This window comes from Cynara cardunculus, assembly GCF_001531365.2.
Source record: "Cynara cardunculus var. scolymus isolate 2C chromosome LG 14, CcrdV1, whole genome shotgun sequence".
In the NCBI taxonomy this organism is placed as follows: Eukaryota; Viridiplantae; Streptophyta; class Magnoliopsida; order Asterales; family Asteraceae; genus Cynara; species Cynara cardunculus.
Window position 1 is genome coordinate 8,867,590 of NC_037541.1, and position 21,826 is coordinate 8,889,415.

The 21,826-nt window shown below is 34.4% G+C and overlaps 1 protein-coding gene across 1 annotated transcript in view; it reads left to right on the forward strand.

The window, feature by feature from the left end:
- The window catches only part of LOC112526699 (NAD-dependent malic enzyme 62 kDa isoform, mitochondrial-like), a 60,466-nt gene extending 51,822 nt beyond the window's left edge, over window positions 1–8,644 (forward strand). Inside the window, exons 15-19 of the mRNA XM_025137088.1 lie at window positions 1,135–1,189; window positions 1,290–1,361; window positions 1,466–1,528; window positions 1,619–1,733; window positions 8,570–8,644. Of these exons, the coding sequence (XP_024992856.1) occupies window positions 1,135–1,189; window positions 1,290–1,361; window positions 1,466–1,528; window positions 1,619–1,733; window positions 8,570–8,644 (380 nt within the window). The remainder of the gene's footprint in view (window positions 1–1,134; window positions 1,190–1,289; window positions 1,362–1,465; window positions 1,529–1,618; window positions 1,734–8,569) is intronic.
- The last annotated feature ends 13,182 nt before the right edge of the window (window positions 8,645–21,826 follow it).

Here is a 21,826-nt window from a genome sequence, read left to right on the forward strand (position 1 = left end):
GAGTTTCTACGGTCCAAGTTGCAGATTGCTAACCGCGCTGAACTTGCGGGGGAATGTTAGACTAAGTCAACTAGTCTAGTTTATATTATTAATATTGTCTAGGGTCCAAAGTGTAATTAGTTTTACCTATATAAGGTGTATCAGATTATTATTATTTTTCAATCAATACAAATCAATATCAAGTTTAATAAACATCAATGTTCTTCAAATCCATCAAAATGGAATTCAACTCATCGAGATGCTCCTTCAAACCCATGCAAGTGAATATAAACGCGGTTTTAACAACTTGTTTAGGAGGGACTTCAACATATTAGGACTCCAATATCACCCACAAATCTGCTGCCAGTTCTTCATCGGCAACCTTGTGAATCACCTCGTCTGTGAGTGATAATAACACAGTCGAGATATCCTGTATATCAACATCCTTTTAAAAAACTTATGTGAATGGTGTATGGTCAATATGAAGTATGAGGTGAACTGTATATCAACATGCTCTAAACAAACTTATGTGAGTGGTCCTATTTACCAAAGTGTTGATCCAATCATTTGATAAATATTAGTTTTGTCATTAAATAGGGTGGGTCTCCATTGAGTTCTTATCTTTTTGCTTTAGTTATAGATGAGCTCATAAAGCATATATAATATGATCACGATTGTAAATGCTTTTTGCCAATGATATCCTGTTGGTTGATGGGACTAGACAAAGTGTTCATCCAAAGTTTCAGGTATGAGCCACTGCTAGAAAAAATTTCCAAATTTAGTTAGACTAAGATAATACATGAAGTGAAACTTTAGCTATAGGGAAGCGGAAGATGTGATAAGCATGTCCAGACAGAAGTATTTGATACTGTAATTAACGCTATTTATGATCTGTATTACAAATGATTGCCGAGATTGATGAGAATGTTGGTTGTAGGATAATGGTGGGATGAATAAAATGGTGACAATCTCCAGAAGCCGTGGGTGATTGAAAAGACACACTGAAACTAAAATAGTAGTCAACTGTGAAACCATACATAGGAGTGCATGGCATACTGTTTTTTTAGTTAAGTGTTATGCATCTTATATTTGGCTTCATTCTACCCTATGCCAACTAGTTTGACATAAAATACTACTTGTTATATCTTTTTGCAGGAAATGGACAAATTGGCTACTGCAACCAGGGAAACAATATGTATCTTTTTCCTGGGTCAGTTTTATCTCCAATCACTGATCTGACAAGTCATGTATCTTTTTTATTCTTTTTTTTGCTTCAACTAGTCTTCATCTGAGTAAATCCTGATCTGCAGTATTGGTCTTGGTACTCTTCTATCTGGTGCTCGAATAATCTCAGATGGCATGTTACAAGCTGCAGCTGAGTGGTAATTTTCTTGAATTATGAAAGTAAAACCCGTCCTGCCACTTTGATGAATGTGTCTGTTATCGTGTTTCACCTGATTTTGGCACTGTATTGCTAAAACTCCAGTTTAGCTGAATGTATGACCGAGGATGAGGTACTCAAAGGAATTATATACCCTCCAATATCAAGGTATAAAATTAAACATTGTTTTGTTTATCAAAGAAATACTTGTAACAATTATTAACTGCAACTGTGTATCTGTCATGGTTGTGCATCCAGAATACGTGATATAACAAAAAAGATAGCTGTTGCTGTCATCACTGAAGCGATAGAAGAGGATCTAGCAGAAGGATATCGTGAAATGAACTCTCGTGATCTCCAGAGGCTGACTAAGGTATCTCCAAATTTGTGTGAATAGTATCCTCTTCTAATTATCAATCTCGCTGCTTTTGCTGCAAGATTTTTGGAGTGCTTTACATGCAACCTTTATACTGCCTATCTAGTACAAACAAATAGAAGTTAAGGACCCAAAAGTATAGATCGGAGGCCAAAAAGTGGTCCCCATTTGGTAACCATATTTTACCCCATGGAATCAATCAGGAAATTTTCCATCCACATTAAAAAGAAATCACTAGTCAGCATGTAAAAACGGAAGATGCGTGGATATGGTGGAACAAGGTTGTTTGTCTTTTGGATTACCAGCAAGAGACCAGTCCAACGTTCTTAGTTTCTGCCATGCTTTGAATAAAATCAATCAACAATGAAGATCGATTAAGAAAAAAGAGGGATCAAGTGATCAACGATAAAGGCTGATTGAGAAGTACACAAAGAAAACTATAATCCTCACCAAGCTAATAATTAAAAAGGTTGGCAAATAAACTCGAAAATGAAGGTTCGTGCACTCAGAATTGTAAAAGAAAGAATTGTAGTCCCAAGTTGGTGATTTTAGTGTCATCAATCATTTTAGTGTCGGAGGAAATCCAGAAAAACGTGAGAAAAGAAAGTGTATAGAACCCGGATAAAAGCTTGAGATCAAGAAATTCACCCGAGGATATCTCAAATTCTCGGTATTGATTTTGGTAGAAATCGATACTATTTAAGCACAAGAGGGATCGTAACCGATCCCATGTTAATAATGATAATAACTCACCCATTGATCGAGATTGATTGTTGAACATAATTGGCGGTAACGAAAAATTACATCAATTACAAAACTGATAAAAGGCGCACATGCCATTTACAAGTGTAAAAACCCGTGCCAAACAACAGAAAGCACACAAACAAAAAGGCACGGCCCATGCCATTTCCAAGAGGAAAAACGCACGGCCCATGCATAGGCTTCTGTCGATAAACGCACGGCCCTCGCCATTTTCAAGAGGAAAAGCACATGGCCCATGATCAGCATTATGTTTCCAAGCACAACCCATGCTCTTTTTATGAACAAATAGGCCACACCCTGTATGCACTGCCATTCGTCACTTAGTAACTCCCCATACATAACCATCGAATGATCTCGGGTTTTATTTAGCTTACACGATTGTGCCCTTCACACCTCCTGTTTGTGATATAGCTTAGCTATTAACCCCATTATTATCATGTGAATCCAATTACATAAAATGAACCGATGATTTCATTAAAATCACCAACATTCCTCCCCTATTTTAGTGCAATCCTTGATTCACAAACAATAGTTAATATAGGAAAACAAACTCATGCATAAATGAAAATATCTAGAAGATTGAATTTTCATCTTAGTACATTAAACATTTCAAATACTCAATCAGGATGTCCTATGGATTGAACCTTCAACCGATTTAAGCACCAGAAAATAACATCACATGAATTTAAATGACCCTAAAGTTTAAAACTGACATTATAACATGTCATGTGTCCTTATCCATTCGTGAGTGCATACAAAACCAAGTCCAAGCTTCTTGAAGCGGCCACACTTCACATTCATATAGGTAGCTTTTTTCATCATGCAACTGCACATGCACTTTTATGAAAGAACTACGAAGAAGTATTACTTCAACCTCCTTCACTTGTAGTACCGAGCACGTACCTTGGGATGATCAACTTGTGCTCCAGTCTCTTAGAGTGAGCCTTCTTATTGAATTCAACTTCTAACTTGTACTAGAAGGGAATTAGGTATCTCTCCATTAGAGATTTAGATGGACTATATCCCATCCCAATAACCGACTTGTTGACCAAGTCCCTAGCTAACCCTTCGTCAAGTGCGTTGCTAGATTTTGTTGTAGCTGAAAATTTTCAACCGAAATCGCCCCATTTGTGATTAACTCACGAATCATGTTATGTCTAACACCCACGTGTCTAGACTTGCCATTATACACTTGGCTATAAGCTTTAGCCAAAAGTAGTCGCACTATCACAAGGGATAGAAATGGGTGATACTGGTTTCGGCCATAATGGAATTTCATGGACTAGATTCCTTGGCCACTCCACCTCTTTACCAGCAGCAGCTAATGCCACAAATTCCGATTCCATAGTTGAACTCGTGATGCAAGTTTGCTTCTTGGAAGCCTATGATAGCTCCTCCCCAAACAAGTACACCCAACCACTCGTAGAAGAGTGATCTTCTAAGGTTGTAATCCAACTTGCATCCGGAAAGTCGACGTATGACAAACCATAATCTATGACTCTCTTCAAGTATTTGAATGTCTTGTTGCTTATCAATGTTGAGTACTAGGATTACTCGTAAACCTACTCGACTTTCCTATGGAAAAAGCCATATTCGGCGTAATGCTTGTCATGACATACATCAAGCACCCGATAGCCTTTGAGTACTCAAGCTGTGACACTGCTTCACCCGAATTGGGCATAAGCTTCATTCTCGGATCATATGGTGTACTCACCGGAGAACAATCAAAGTAATTAAATTTCTTTAATACTTTTCTTAATTTAATGAGATTGTGTAATTGCAATCCCCTTGTTTCAACGTTTAATCCCTATTCCAAGGATAACTTCCGCCTCCCCCATATATTTCATGGAGAAACTTGATGACAAAAACTCTTTGGTTTTATCAACTTGATTTTGGTCGGTGCCAAAGATCAACATGTCATCAACGTATAAGCAAATGATTACTCCGTTACCGGATGTGTCAAATTCACTATAGACGCACTTGTTAGGGGTGTTCACAGTTTGGTTCAATTCTGTTAGTAGGGAAAATGTGAACCAAATCACATGAGTGAGTACCTGGCTACCCGCACCATAGGTTGAACTGAACCGCACCAAACCAAACCGAAATAAGGCGGTTACCCACGGTTCCGTTTAGGGTTTTACCCAAATTTATAAAATATATAACTTACAGTATAAAAATGGTACCGAAATATAACATTTAAAACAATGACACAACAACTAAATAAAAATAATCAAAGCACTATAAATTAAAATAAGTTTAATTGTTTAAAACATCCATTTTTCAGTTAACGTCGATTCCTTCACAATTTCATGCCACCAAATTAGATCATCCCACCATAATATTTGACACCAAAATGTAAAAAACTCTTACTCATTCAACTTTGGGTTAATAAATGAATGACAATATAAATATTCAGTATTAAATATGATATACGTATTATATCCGATAATATTTGGGTACTCGTGGATACCTAAAACTCAAAATCGAAAACGACCCGTGAATGCCTGGTTTTTTTGGTTTTTTTATTTTTGGATTTTTCGGTTATCGGTTTCTTCGGTTTTGGATCACACAGTTTTTGAACACCCCTAGCACTTTCCGCTTGGTTTAACATAAAACCGTTGGACAAGACAAACTCATCAAACTTTTGATGTCATTGTTTCGGTCTTGTCTAAACCCATACAATGATTTTATAAGTTTATATACCTTATGCTCAATCATAGGCATAATGAAACCTTCCAGTTGTTTTATGTGAAATTCCTCCTTTTAACTCCACCATTCAAGAATGTTTTTTTGACATCCATTTGGTGAATCACTAAATTGTTAATGGCTCTCTAAGCTATCAACAATCTAATCATGGAGATCCTTGCAACCGGGCCATAGGTATCGAATCGATGCCTTCCTGTTGCCTGAAGCCTTGGATTACCAATCGAGCTTTGAACTTGTCGATTGATCCATCATCTTTCGTCTTCCTTTTGAAGATCCATTAGCATCCCAAAGGTGTACAACCCAGTGGCAATTCCGATAATAGCCAAGTATTATTCCCCAAGATGGAATCCATCTCATCGTTTATTGCTTCTTTCTAGAAACAACATCTTGAGACTTCATAGCCTCATCAAATGATTTTGGATCCTCAATACAATAACAGTACAAGAATTGTGACCCAATCTCATCTCTTGATCCCTCACCAAGTATAAATGGTATTCGAGACCAAAGGATTTTTAAATCCTTCCTCTTTCGCTTCATTGGAGACTGGTTGGAACAATTGCTTGTTCTTCAATCTCACTAGTTCCACTAGTACTTGGAATTTTGTCATTTGGTCTAGGTATTGAAGAGAATCTAGTCTCATCAAATAATGCATCTCTTGATTCTATAACAGTGTGAATCGCTATAGAATCATTAGGTTTAATAACATAGAACCTATAGGCCTTGGAATGCTCGGCATATCCAACAAAAACGCATTCAATATCTTTCTCACCCAAAGTTGTTTTGGGTTCAGGTAGTCTTACCACCACTCAACAGCCTTAAACTCAAATAAAATTCAAGTTTCTTCTTTTCTTGAACCAAATTTCATATGGAATAATCTTGTTCCTTTTATTGGGAACTCGATTTAATAAATAACAAGGCGTTAACATGGCTTCACCGAAAAATCTATCACTCAATCCCGAGTATAATAACATAGTTCACCATCTCTTTGAGAACTCTATTTTTCCATTCCACACCACACCATTTTGTTATGGTGTATAAGGTGTTGTAGTCTCACGAATGACTCCTACGGATTGGAAAAACATGGGGTCGTAATACTCCCCACCATGATCGGTGCGTAAACATTTTATACAACAATTTATTTGCAATTCAACTTCCGTTTTATAAATTTTAAATTTGTCCAACGCTTCATCTTTTGTATGTAACAAATATACATAACAAAAGCATGGAGCGTCGTCAACAAAAGTAAGAACATACTTTTTAGTACCCAAAGACGGAGTTGAATGCACATCACAAAGATCACTATGTATTAAGTCAAGCACCGACGAGTCCCTTTTCACGTTAGGAAAAGGTTTCCTAGTAATCTTTGTTAACATGCAAGTTTTACATTTTCGGTTTTAGTGTCAAAGTTTAACATAAACATACCATTTATCAAATGACCAAATCCAACAAAAGAGTCATTCTTTGACAAGACAAACTTGTCGGACTCAAAAACTTGCCTATATCCTAATTTATTCAAGAGACTACTGGAAACCAAATTCATTCGAATTTCCGGTACATAAAAACATTAGAAAGTTCAATAGACTTTCTAGAACTAAATTCTAGTTTAACTAGGCTACGTCCAAGAATGAGAGCGATGGACTCGTTTCCATGTGAAGCACGGATCCGTCTTCAACCGGTTCCAACGAAGTGAACCAACGTTGATCCTTGCACACATGACTTGTTGCACCCCGAGTCGATCCACCAAGCAACATCATTATCCTGCAAATAAAATTGATTTGGATATTAGTGGTACATAATTCAGATTTGAATTAAAACCAAGATCAAGAAACTGACCTTGCCCGAGTTTTGATCCTTGGAACTTTGTCCACCACCACTGTTGTTTGCTCCATTATTTTTCTTAACAACCTAGCAATCGTGCTTAAGATGACCGGTCATACCAAAGTCCAACAAGTTAACTTTCTTGTTGGGTCCTTTCTTGGCCTCATTGAACTTTCCTTGTCCCTTGAATGAACTAGATTTTCCTTCTTCCACCATATTGACCGAAGGAACAGAAACCGCCTTCTTTTTTGGCTTCTCGGTCTCTTGTGCTCTTAGACATTCCTCTATACGCACATGACTCCCGAGTTGTACAAGGGACAACTCTTTCTCCTTATGTTTCAATATGTGTTTAAAATCTTTCCAAGAGGGGAGCAATTTATCAATAATGCGCGACACCAAAATGGACTCGTCCATTTTCATGTCGTGTTGAGAAAATTGTCGTAGTATACAAAGGAGCTTATTGTATTGCTTCATCACAGGCCTTGAGTCCACCATCTTGTAAATATTAGAATTACTAACGAGGAAGTTCTTACTAGAAGCATCCTCGACCATGTATTTGGACTCAAGAGTCCCATAGCTCTTTGGAGGACTCGACATTTTGATAAATGTCAAAAAGGGAGTCACACATACCGTTTAAGATGTGGCCACGACAAATGTAGTCATCGTTCTCCCATTTTCCTCGACGTCGTGTCATCTCCAGCGTCTCGTCTTCCTTCACCTCCTGGCATTTGAGTACATAGCATGTGTACCACCTTCAACGTGGTCAACAGGAAGTTCATCTTCTTCTGCCATCTTCGAAAATCGATGCCCTCGAACTTCTCCAATATAGTGAACTTGGTCGTCATGTCTCTCACGGTTTGATCACTCAACATTTTCTTAAAGAACGAAAACGATCACTTAAGATTGTGGGAGGAAATCTAGAAAAACGTGAGAAAAGAAGAGTGTGTAGAACCCGGATAAAAACTTGAGGTCGCATGAGAGATAGCTTTCCTTAAGTGATATTTCGACCCTATTCTGCTTGGGCATCATGAAATTCACTCGAGAATAATCTCAAATTCAGGTGTCGATTTAAGCAGAAATCAATACTATTTAAACACAAGATAATCGTAACCGATCCCATGTTAATACTGATAATAATTCCCCCATTAATTTAGATTGATTGTTGGACGTAATTAGTGGCGGTTATAAAGAATTACATCAGTTACAAAACTGATAAAAGGTGCCCATGCCATTTACAAGTGTAAAAACGCATGGCCCGTGCCAAACAACAGAAAGCACACAGATGAAAATTGTTGCAATTTTAATGGGATTTAGGAGGTATATAGAAAGAACCCTTACTGGTTACCTCATCTACTATGCAAATGTAACAACCAATAGCAGACTAAGATTTTTGCAGCTAACCCAAAAATATTTTAATGTATAAGTTAATATTTTTTTGTGATTTTGGCCGAACTTAACGTAGTTCTTAGACTAGCTCATATAATATAACTCTATGTAGCCAATTTGCACCTCCATATTGATCGTATGATGATGTTTTCATCTTGCAGGAAGAAATCCGTTTGCACGTGGAAAACAATATGTGGAAGCCCGATTACCCAACATTGATCTACAAGGATGATTGAGCTCTCTATCTATCCGCAACAGATCATCCAAAGAAAAATTGAAATAAAAAGAGGTGAAATTTTATGACCATTTTATTTCATCTGCTTGAAATCCTTGCAAGATGCATAGAAAAGAGTAGAGTTGATTATGGTGATCTTCACAAAAGCAAACCAAAGACCATGGATTTCTTTTATATGATTTCTGATGCAAAATTTATTCGTTCTTAAGCATTATTTACTGGTAGTTTAGTTTGTTGGTGTATTCAAAACTAATATTGTGGAAGACAACATACCCATGGCCAAGTTCTTGGACATGCATATTGTGAATATTTATATACAGCAAATTCAATAAATAAACACACACATCTTCTTCACATTTGGTAAGATTTGAACCTCGGATACAGCCAAGTCAAACACCCTGCATGGTATCCAACTCTTTGCACATATAACTGTAAATTAGTGTTGTCAAAGAGGCGGGCCTTCTTAACTGGACCAGTTAACTGGTCAGCGAGGGGTCCAATTTAGGACCGTCAAGCCCAAGTGAATATATGAAAAAATTTGGTTAATCGGTTATGGAACGAGCGATTATAAGGACCAAAAGCTTTACTTGTTTGGAATTTCAAAATTCCATTTTCTGAGTCACTTGACAACCTTTTTAACTAAATTGCCATTGAAGTATTTACCAATTTCAAACGTGTGGTTATTAGATTCGTGTATCAAAACATCTATGTAAATATAGAATTTTGTGAATACATCATATTATCAAACCTAGACTTGAATGATCCTTGAGTTTACATGTAACATTGCTATGGAAGAAGCAAAAAAATTAAGGGGCTATTTGAAGGGGTGAAACTGGGTCGACATAAAATTGAAGCTTCTCATCTTCAATTTGCAGACGATGTTGTATTCTTTGAAAAGTGGAGAAATTTAAAGAACTTAAAAGCTTTACTTCTTTTCTTTCAATCGTCGTCGGGCCTAAGAGTAAGAGTTAATCTCTCAAAAAGCAAGCTGTGTGAGATTGGTTGGTTTTGAGAAAGATATTATCGGAGCTTCGATGGCCCAAGAAGCATCTCGGCAGCCGATTATCCAAAAGGTTAGACGGCTGGACCCGAACGCTTATTTGGGTGGGTAGAAGACTCACGGTAATTAAATCGGTGCTGAATAGTCTACTGTTGTATTTCGTCTCCTTCTTGGGTGGTTTGATTGTTCTTTCCTAAATTTACTATTATATTAATTTAAACTCCAAAGACTTTTCACTTCTCATGTTCCTAAACTCCTCATATTTCTACATGAACCTAGACATCAAAATAAGCTAGAGACATGCAAGTTTATGTATTTTATGCATGCCAACAATGCCTCTCTTAAATTAAACTTTGAACCGTATAATTTATTTATTGCTATACAAAGCTCAGGGTGATTGCTTCAACCGATACAACACTTTCTTCAACTCGTATACTTTATTTCTTCTCCTTTCATGATAAATCCAAGTGGTTGATCAACATAGACTTTTTTTTTTGAACAGTCTTGCCTTGTGCTTATTGATGGAACCATCTGGATTCATCTTTGTCTTGTACACCCATTTTATTTTTTGCTAGCGGGTCTCTTCTTTCATAGCTTTTCTCCATATTTCTTCTTGATAAGCATCATCAAAAGAAATTGGATCTTCCCCTACAAAGAAAGCAAAAAATACAGTATCATCTTGTTCAACTCACCATATGACTCTCGGAGATTTCTTGTTTTTTTTCTTATTCGGCTACTTTGGGGAAGTAGGAGGATTTACTCCTTGATCATCATTTCCAACATTCTTAAAGACTTCCTCCTTCTCTTCATTTGAAAAATATTTCTTGTCGATTGCCATTGTCGTTGCAATATTTCTCAAAATCATTTGAAAAATATTCATCACCATGGTCCATTTGTGAAGTTGTTTATCTGTAGCCTTGTAAAATTCTCCACTTCTGCTTTGAAATCTTTGAATTTTTGAAAAGCTTCTGACTTTTCTTTGACACAATACACCGAAACATTCTGTGCGTAATCATCAATAAAAGAGATGAAATAACGATAAGATGAAACTCTCATCACCACAAAGATCTGAGTGAATAAATTGCAATGGCATCGATCAAGACGATAAATTTTAGGCAAACCTCTTACCATCATCATCTTCTTCCTGCAAGTCCCCATAGTTCAAGTGACCATATCTATCTATCATATATATGCCATAACTTGGATACTCCTTTTTCAACACCAACAAAACAAGACATGTTTTAACCTCGAGGAGTGAGTGAGAAAAGACTAATGGAAGCAACAAGTTTATTTTTTCTTGACAAATAACAAGCCATGTCATGTCATGTCATAGAAATTAAACCCTTCTTCAAACAAATTGTTTTTTAAAGCCAGGAACGAGATCAACTTTGGACATGTTTTTTAAGCCGCTTGCGAGAAAATAGAAGCAAGAGAGATTTTGCAAACTTCATTCAAAGGAGATGATAAGGTAAAAAGAGTTTGGTTGCCAACTCTTGGAGGAGAGTTGGAAATTTTGCATAAAATGGAGTCATAATTCGTTTTCGATTATTGTTTTCTGTAGTTAACCAATTAAAAACAAATGGTGAAGAATCTAGGGACTTCGTTCTTTAGATTCCAGATTTGACTGACTACATTGTTGTAGCCATTGAAGAATCTAGGGACTTGATCATTATGACAATTGATGAACTTGTGGGGCGGCTCATTGCAAGCTCATGAAGAGATCGAGATTAAATAAAAGGAAGTAATTTTGGATCAAGCACGCCAGTCAATGTTGTCTCTAAAGGAGAAGAAGGAAGATTTAGAAAACCAAAGAGGTGGATTTCATGTCATGTAAGAGGAGGAGGAGGCTTAAATGATCGAGGAAGAGGTTATGGATATGGAACGAAGAAAATCAAACTTCAAGTTTCAGAGATTCACAAAGAGGACATGGACATGGACATGGACATGGACATGGACATGGAAATCAAAGAGGTTATATTGAATGTTTACTTGCCACAATGTAACACCCCCATCCTACTAGACCTAAGATGAGGCGTGACACAACCAAAAATGGATAAAAAACATATTAGATCAAAGTTTAGAGCTTTAACATAATGTTTAAAAGATTACATTACAACCAAATAATATTCATATGTTTAACATATTTACATAGCAAAAGTACTGATCTAAAACTATTCTTTCTGCATCCTAAGCCATCTCGACCGTTCATGTTGCCCCCCGGTTAGATCTTGAATCCGTCGAGGTAAAACAACACAAACCTCGGCTGAGCAAAATTTTCCCAGTGAACTAATATTAACATTATAAATACAAGATAAAATAATAAATGCAAGAAGATGTTACGATAAAAGTTGAAATGGATTTAAGTGTCAATATCTAAAATTGAAGCTTATATAATAAATAAAAAAAATCAAGGTAGGAAGGTCATCCGTATCGTTAGGATACGTTGTTCCTGATGGATGATCAATCTAATCAGGTGTCGTAATGGAATGGAAGTGTTGGACACCACACCATCTCATTCCCCGGTAACCAGAGAGATATGATATTCGATTCTATCCGGTAACCAATGTAATTGGTATTCGGCTCTATCTGGTAACATGGTACATGATATTCGGTTCAATGATGCATCCAACATTCTCTATTTGGCTTGGCCATAATCCTTATGAGAATGCCATTACTATTTTAGCCATCATGGAGGCGTCTCAATACATGTTCCCTGAGTACTGAGCTTAGTCAAAACTAAATTCAGTAACCTTAAACTCAAACTCCTTAATCATATCAATAATTTAACATGGGATAACTAGAATAATAAAACCATGAAAATTTTAAATTAATTTATCGGAAATAATCATAGAATACACTGTTAATGGATCGAAGTCTCAAGCATACAAAGTCTTTAAAACAAGACATCCCATAAAAACAAAAGATTATGGATAACATCTTGATAACCTCCACTTTTGGGGATGAATACCATGATCAAGATTCCGCGGAATGGATACTCACTACATTTGATTAACCACGTATTAAAAAAATGTAAATATTCGTACCTTGGAAGTGTTAGAAATTTTCACAAGAGACTTAAGGCTTATGAACGGTTCTCTCCTTCCGGGTTACCTACACTTATTAGAAAAAAATATTCTTAGACGACTTTCGGCAACAATTCTTATCAATTTCAAGTTCCTACAAGTCCTTATAGTTAAAAAGATCTTACGGACCTTCAAATATCCTTAAAATACTCTTAGGACACTTAATAAACACTCAATACAATTAATAGAACCCTAAACAAATTTTTTTAATATCCAATCTCTACATATCAAAACATTAGCTAACATATTCTTAACACCTAAAGTTTAAGCCTTTTTCTCATACTTAGAAGACAAAGCAAACTTTCATGTAAAAATGGAAGTTTTATATATACCTCTTAGGATTTCAAAGAAACTGGATTCACATAATTTGGAGCTCTGGTATAATTACTACAGAATTTACACTAACAGAGTGAAATTTCGCAGCTGCAAAACAGGGCTGAAAAAACCAATGTTTTCGAGTTGCTTAAACTCAGAAATAGGTTTTGGTGTAAACTACAAAGTTCTGGTACACTCATAGATATTTTTATTCATATAAATAACATCTCATTATAACAAATGGTTGATTTTATACGAATTTTGAAACTTATTGAATTGAATCTGTCACTTCCAACAACACCAATCTTGAAGAAATTCCATCTCAAATCATCAATCTTTCACCTATATTCACGAATACACTTAGGGGGTGTTTGGTTCATGGAATTGGAATGTCCAAATCTTTGACTAAATTCCAAATGCCATGTTTGGTTCACATAATAGATGTGAAGGAATCCTTCCAATTCCAACAAATTTCTTAATTAATTGATTTCACAATTCCACCGCATATACCACGGATTTCAAAATCCAATCCGACAAATTCCTTAGCCCTCATTCATTCATCGACGCTGTATCTCGATTTGCTTTGTTCTGCTATGCTCGATCTCCTTTGCTCGATCTCGTTTAAAACTAAGAATGGCAACGGGCCAGGTTCGGGCCAGTTATTGGTATCCCCGTCCCAGAAACCGATAACTAAAATCGTCCCCGTGACTGCCCCGATGCCCGTCGGGTCCCCGCGGTTTCCCCGATCCCTGTTGGGGAACCCGTTAAGGTAAAAATCCTCTTTTTCCCGTTCAGCGTTGGTTGTAACCGAATCCGAAACCGAAACCCGAAACAGATCTAAAAAAATCACAATGTTAATTTTCACAACTAAAAGTAAATTACAATTTTTTTAAAAGATACAAGTTTAAATATCTCAAACTAATCGAACCAATTACAAACAATATATTAGATTACAATACAAAACTAAACAGAACTTCAAACATCATACAACTAAAATCACGATTTCACAATTAGACAAATAAACTAGACTTTTTCGTGAGCCTTATTTGGGTTGTTGAAGTAAAGTGAATAAAAGTTTTTTTAAATTTATTGTTACTATTTTCTTTTAATGATATTATATATATATATATATATATATATATATATAGGAGCTTAATCAAATGAGAACTGAGTTGTTTGTGGTAACTGTGAGAACCAATATGAGCCAATCATTTAAATAATTAATGTATATCCTAAAATAATATAAAGGGTAAATTGGTAATGTTATAATTATAAAACCCTAGATGCTTTAGGTACTCTTCTCCTTCGTCTACTTCTTCTCCGGCCACCCCCACCACCCCCATCTACTTTTTCATCGACGGTTTCCTGCTACAACCATCTCATCTTCTCCTTTATTAGAAAACCTTATCTCTCTTCTTTGATTTGGCTCTATGAAATCAACAACCCTTTCTGGTTTTGCTTTGATTGTTTCTTTGATGGCTTCAAAGCATTGACTGGGACTTGCTGGAGTGGTTCACGAGGCAGACGACGGAGACGAGACACGACAGAGGCGGTACGAAGGGGAAGGTTCGGGTGTGCTTTGCCTATTTCCTCGTCCATGTGTTTGTGTTAGTTCGTACGGTGGTGTAGGGATGCGTGCGTGTGTTGCGGAAGGTGAAAGGGAGAAGGCAGATAAGGAGATGGTGGCTGCAACAATGAAGGGGTAGCCGGAGAAGATGGTGGCTGCAACAATGAAGGGTAGCCGGAGAAGATGGATTGAGAAAGGAGGAGACGGGTAAAAATTATGTGGTACATGGTGGTACCCAAATTGGTAATACATTGGATAATGGGTATCACAGGGTGGCCGGAGAAGATGGATTGGGAAAGGAGAAGACGAGTGAAAATTATGTGGTACATGGTGGTATCCCAATTGGTAATACATTGGGTAATGGGCATCGGCCGGAGAAGATGGATTGGGAAAGGAGGAGACGAGTGAAAATTTTGTTGTACATGGTGGTACCCCAATTGGTAATACATTGGGTAATGGGTATCACAGAGTGGCCGGAGAAGATGGATTGGGAAAGGAGGAGACGAGTGAAAATTCTGTGGTACATGGTGGTACCCCAATTGGTAATACATTGGTACCTGCCGGATTAATGTTCACCGGAGATCGGAGATCGGAGAGAGGAGAGATGAGTTTTTTAAAAATACCTAAAATGCCCTTTAATTATAATTTTAACTCAAATTACCATAATTACTAATTTCCTTATTTATTCGTTGATTTGTGGTTAATATTGGTTCTCACAGTTACCACAAACAACTCAGTTCTCCCTTGAATAGGCCCCTATATATATATATATATATATATATATATATAAATTAAAATTAATATACACACACATATCAGGCCGGGTCGGGCCGATGATCACCGTCCCCACCCCCGTCTCTGTTAAAATCCCCGAATTTGTCCCCGATCCCTGCCCCGTCCCCGATATGTCCCGAAAGCAGTCCGAAAGTTTTGGTTTTCGGTTTTCACCATCGATTTCGGTTTTTTTTGCCTGTAATTTTCTCGTTGAATTCCGTGAAAGAAACAAAAAAAAATTCAATTCCGTTAAGAATTCCATTCCAATTCCATCCAACCAAACGCAATCAAAAGACATGGTCAAATTCCATCAATTTCATTTCATTCCCTCAAATTCAAATTTATTTGATGAATTCCAATTCCATCGAATTTCCATTTTACGAACCAAACGCCCCCTTAGGGTTTAACTCATTTTCCCCAAAGAAGAAAAAATACAAAAAAATCAAACCATAAACATACCTTATTTTAAGTCCTAATTCCAAATATAACATACAATCTTCAAAGATCTTGGAATTCCACAAGAGATTTGAGGTTTATAGATGAATTTTAGGGTTTCTAGAGAGAAGGGGAAGAAAACCATATGAATCTTAAAGAGAAAATCTGATTTTGGGTTTTAAAATAATAATTTCATATTTATATTTACAATATTTACCATCTAACCCTTGATCTTAAACTTATTCTCAAATTAACCCTACTTTAGCAATTCCTATTACAATTTGATCATACCCAAGATTGTTTCAACCAACAATGGAACTTAAAAATATATATAAAATGAATTTGCCTTAATGAACAACTCTTGAATACTAAGATACAAGTCAACAAAGCACGATTTCGAAAATTGAACATAATTGGGCTTTCGGCTACAAGATTAGATTTTCTAAATACGAAGTATTACACACAAACCTAGTCATTTGGCGAACAAGTGTTGTTATAAACAAGAAAAAAACATGATGCTAATTGGGTGTCTAGAAATAGAAAGCAGGCATCATTATTAAGACACTTTGTTGTTCGTGTTTCATGGTGGAGATTGTGGAGGTGTATGGTATATAGACATTAGTTCTAACAAGAATTTATTTTCCGAGTTGGTTGAAAGTAACTTCGGAGAAGTTAAAGTTGAACAGGGAAAAACATAAAAGTGAATGTTATTGGTGAATTGGAATTTGAAAAATAAGTTAGTTTGAAAGATTCCATCTGGTTCTTGGAATAAAAAGAAATGTTTGGCAAACATAAATTAATTTATTTAATTGGTAAGGAAATCACATAAATCATGAATTTTTTGAATCAACCATAAGGAAATACTGAAAATTTGGAAAATTAAAAAAAAAAAAAAAAGGAAAAAATCGAGAAGATTATAGCTGAAATATTGATAATTCTGAAGAAAAAAAAGCCAATTTTTAATTTATTAAAAAAATTAAAAACAATCAATTCCTAAGAAATGGTTACTAAAGATAAATTAAAAAAAACCATGATTATTTTAATTATTAAAAAAATAAAAAACAATCAATTCTTAAAAATCAGTTACTGGAGATAAGCTTCCAAAAATAAAGAGAACATGCATTACCTTAATTATCTGTTATTGAGAATAAAGACCAGGGTCGTCCCTGGGAGGGCGGCATGGGTGTACGCCCAGGGCCTAAAAATATAAGGGGCCTAAATTTTTCCCTTAAAGTATATAGTAGTCTAAAATATATAATTTAATAAATTAAAGAAACCAAAAAATTGTAGCATATAATAAGAGACAAAAATAATTTAGTAGATAATAAGGGCCCAAAAATATATCAAATAATTACATTGGAGAAGAAAATAAAAAAAATTAATTGATCATTCATTATATGCTATTGTTTATTGTCCCAATAATTTTTTTTTATCTCCAACAAGGTCCAATGATATTGGTTATTGCTATCTCTATATGCTTGACTATTTTCGTGCTTCAACAATTCAACGTTAAGATCATGTGCTTGCTATTGCTATATATTTTTGTTAGATATTTTTATCAATTTCTATTTTTATTGACTATTGGTTATGTTGTTCTAATTGTTTTTGTTGATTATTGTTATCTATTTTTGTTTCTACATAAAATATTTTACTTTTTTTTTTACAATTAATCTATTGTTCTTATGATTTATGACGTGTTTCATGGTTTTGTGATTAATCAATAAATTTTTTCTACTAGATGTATTTAGTAATGTCTCTTATATATGTCATGTTCCATAAACTTTTAATATTAACATCTTATTTTAGTTGAGCAAAAAAAAATAGAATTTAAATATTTTCATCAATTGTTTGACTTATGTATCTTTCATTGGGATTCCACCACACCACAAGATTCTATTTAAGTGCTCAAACAATCATTTGTTGAACTTGCATATTATATGTTTAATTCATTACTTATTTTTACTAGATCTCAATGGATCATCTTTTCTTTCATATTCTTATTAATCTTCATTTGTCTACTTGTCTAAAAAACCTTGATAATCTTCTTTATTATTGATCTCTCATTGACCTCATGATTATTTCATTAACACGAAATCTCTTTTTGTATCAAAATAACACATATTTCTTGTTATAAAGTAAAAATTTCTTACTTTTTATAAAAATTTATCAACCATAGTTTCTATACTCTTGGTTTAAAATTACATAATAAGAAGTACGTAAATTTAGTTACTCTCTTATATATCTATAATATAGATAAATAAGATTTTTTTACTCAGTAAATTATTAACATTTCTTGTACTCAATTTTATACTAATGAAAAACATTTATTACCGAAGGTCACTACAAGAAAAGTGAGCTTTGACGATGCGCCTTTTAGCGATGACATATTTCGTAAGTTATAGCGATGACATGTTGTTATATACTCTTTCTAATGATAAACGGACTTTTAGCGACAACAAAAGTCGTTGCTAAAAGCTTTGTTTCTTGCAGTGGGGGCCCTCTTTATGTTCGCCCAGTGCCTAAAAAATGTCAGAAACGGGCCTGATAAAGACATCCATGCTCTTAAAAAAGAATGAATTTATGTGATTGGTTGATTTGAGTTTGCATGATTTGTACAAATATGAGTGGTTTGCATTTGATCGCTCTCATATATATATATATATATATATATATATGTGTGTGTGTGTGTGTGTGTGTATGTGTTGGGGGAGGGAACTAATCAAATGGGAATTGTTTTGTTTATGGTAACTGTTAGATCCTATCTTAATCACAAATCAAAGATTAAATTAGGATAATAATTTTGGTAATTTTAACATAAAATATTGATTAAGGGCATTTTAGAGATTTTAAAAATATCATCTCTCATCTCTCATCTTTCCTCTCTTCGGCGAACAGAGACGGATGGCTTAAGGGGCATAGGGAGGCCATGGCCCCTGTGCCTTTCCATCTCCTTCCTTAGAATAGATTAAAATTTTAATTATATAATAATTGAAATTTTACTTTGGCCCCCTTGATCATCATTAAAGATAACATACATCAAGTCTAACTAATGTTTTTTTTATTAACCTGAATATCTAACCCGCTATACGAGCCGACTAATCCCAGGATGACCACCTGCTTTGTAGATAGCCCGGAGTCACCGCATTTGAACCTCTGTGGCCACAAGGAGATTTTTATTGTCTAGCTAATGTTTTATTTAAATATTATTTTGATCTCTTCATTATCTGTGAAGCTAAATTTTGTTTATTTTTCATTTTGATTAGGCTAAAAATTGTTGGTTTCTATAGTTAGAGCTAAATATTTTATTGTGAAACAATTGTTAAGGAGATTTAGAGTTTTAAAATAATAATTTTATACTTAAATAAATACCTTAAATATTATGATTACAAAATATATTGAAATGAAGGTTTGATAATATAACGATCAAAGTCTTCATAATTGTAGAATTAATAAAATATTAATAACAACCGCGATAAAAAGTAATTCGTCGATTAAATAAACATTTGTTACTGCATGGCTTAGATGAAAATACAAGAGAGATATAATCGGACTCCATGATATGATACGATAAAACAATGTAATCAGTTTTAATAAATGAATGATCTTTTGTATAATGTCCACAGGGGCGGACCCTTATGGGGGCTTTTGGGGGCTATGACCTCCCAACTTTTAAACTCAAATACTAATGCTTGCGGTTTGGAAAAATCTTAACCCAACCCAAACCAAAGTGCAACCCAACCCAACCCAACCCGCGCGGGTTGGTCAGGTTGAACTTTTGGTATATTAAAATATTCTTCTAACCTTGAATATGTTATTTTTCTACTCATAATTTATTTTTCATCATCAACCATTTGATACAACTTATCCATATTCCTTACGTATATCACATTCAATTAATTTTCTCAATTTACATATATATGTTCACAGTTATTGAACATATATATGAATGAGTTATATATAAATATGAATAGATTGAAAATATGTGTATATGAAAAGTATACATGATAGCGTAATTGTCTAATATATATATTAATAGAAATTCAACAATCATATTAATCCAAGAAATAAAAGGATATCGGGTTCATCGGGTTGGGTTGGGTTCAAATAATAGTAATCCAATATCAACCCAAAACATACGGTTTGACAATTTTATAACTCGATTAGACATCAGGTTGCTTCAGGTTGGGTTATTTCAGTTTGTTTGGGTAGGGTTAGTCGGGTTTTTGAGCACCCCTAGGTTCACATATGATAAAAAAAATGTTTCTCTCTCATTATAATCATTTTTGGTTTACACTCTCATGTTTTCTCCATTTTGGAGAGTTTTGGAGAGGCTGTTGGAGCAAAAATATGCATAAAATCTTTATTTTCTTAAATTTGAAAAAACTATTGAAGATGCTCTTAATTCGGCCCCCCGGACTACAACAGTCGTGTTCCGCCCCTGTCGGCGAATCTTATTCGACGAACTTTACTTCGATGAACTTTATGTGTACAAGATACACAATGTGATATCTATAAACGATATTCACTGTGATACCTAGATATACATACAAGATGTCCAATATGATATATTTGTAAAGCAATGAAAATAACGAAAATACACACTATGATACATTTCACAGAACAAAGAAAATACATTGTGATACACGTGAAACATTATGAACATTATCATTATGATACACTTTGATTCACAAACGTTTTTATAATACGATGTATGTTAGCTAATTGATATATACTAGGTAACTAATTTTAATTAAATATTTCATTCTAAAAGATTTAAGTAAATATTTTTATTAGTTGTCAAAAATAGAATTGTTATATTACCATTTTAGCTTATTAAAGAAATATCCTTAAATATCTTAAATGAGTGGTTCACATTTGATCTCACGGTAACCACAAACTAATCAATTCTCCCTTAAATGAACCTATATATATATATATATATATATACACACACACATACACATAAAGAGAGAAAGAGAAAGAGAGAGACTTAAGATCATGTGAGACTAAGCAAAAACATTGTGAAGATTATTTTCGTAGTGTTTTACTGTGAAATTTCAAGAGTAAAAAAGTGGTCTAGTCTTACGAAAATATGTTGGTCTCACGTGATTTCAAGTTTATATTCACACATATGTGTGTATATATATATATATATATATATATATAGAGAGAGAGAGAGAGAGAGAGAGAGAGAATATTACATTGATGGTACCTTTAGTTTGCTCAAAATTTGGATTTGGTCCCTAAAACAAATTATCTACACTTTTGGTCCCTAACTTTCAATTGCATAATACTCAAGGTCCCTAGAGTTAACGCTGTAAGTTAGCAACCGTAATAAGGGACTAATCAGTTTTGGGAAACTATAGGGATCAAAAGTGTAATTCACATCTTTATAAAAAAATTATATATCCAAATACAAATAAAAATTTCTAAATGAATGTACATATTAGATAAAAATCTCTATATTTATTTTAAAAGACCTATTAAACTGAGAAAATGATTTTCACATTAGAAATTCTTATGTTTTGAAAAATCAAGAGAAGTTTACGTATCTTTTAGGTTGGACATTCAAATATGCAACAGAGTATTGAAGTTACATATGGTTAACGTGTAATAGTTATATATTAAAATTTGTTCATTAGGATAAATAATCTTTTGTTATGAAATAATAATCATGTCTTAAAAGTTAAAATACTGTGAGACATATCAAAATTGAATTATCAAATAATTGTGAATAAACTACGACAATTAGATTAATACAATAATATGATATTATAAAAACATATAACTTGAAAGATTTCATATGGTTCTTAGAATAAAAAAAAAAGTTAGGGATTTTATGACAAACATAAGATAATTTTTTTTTAGTACACGCTTGAATGGATAAAAACTAAATTGATACAATAATAAAATATTTCAATTCACCATTACCACTAACTTTGTATGATTTTCCATCTCCAACTTTAATTTCTCCAAAGTTACTTTCAAACAACTTTGGGAAATAAATTT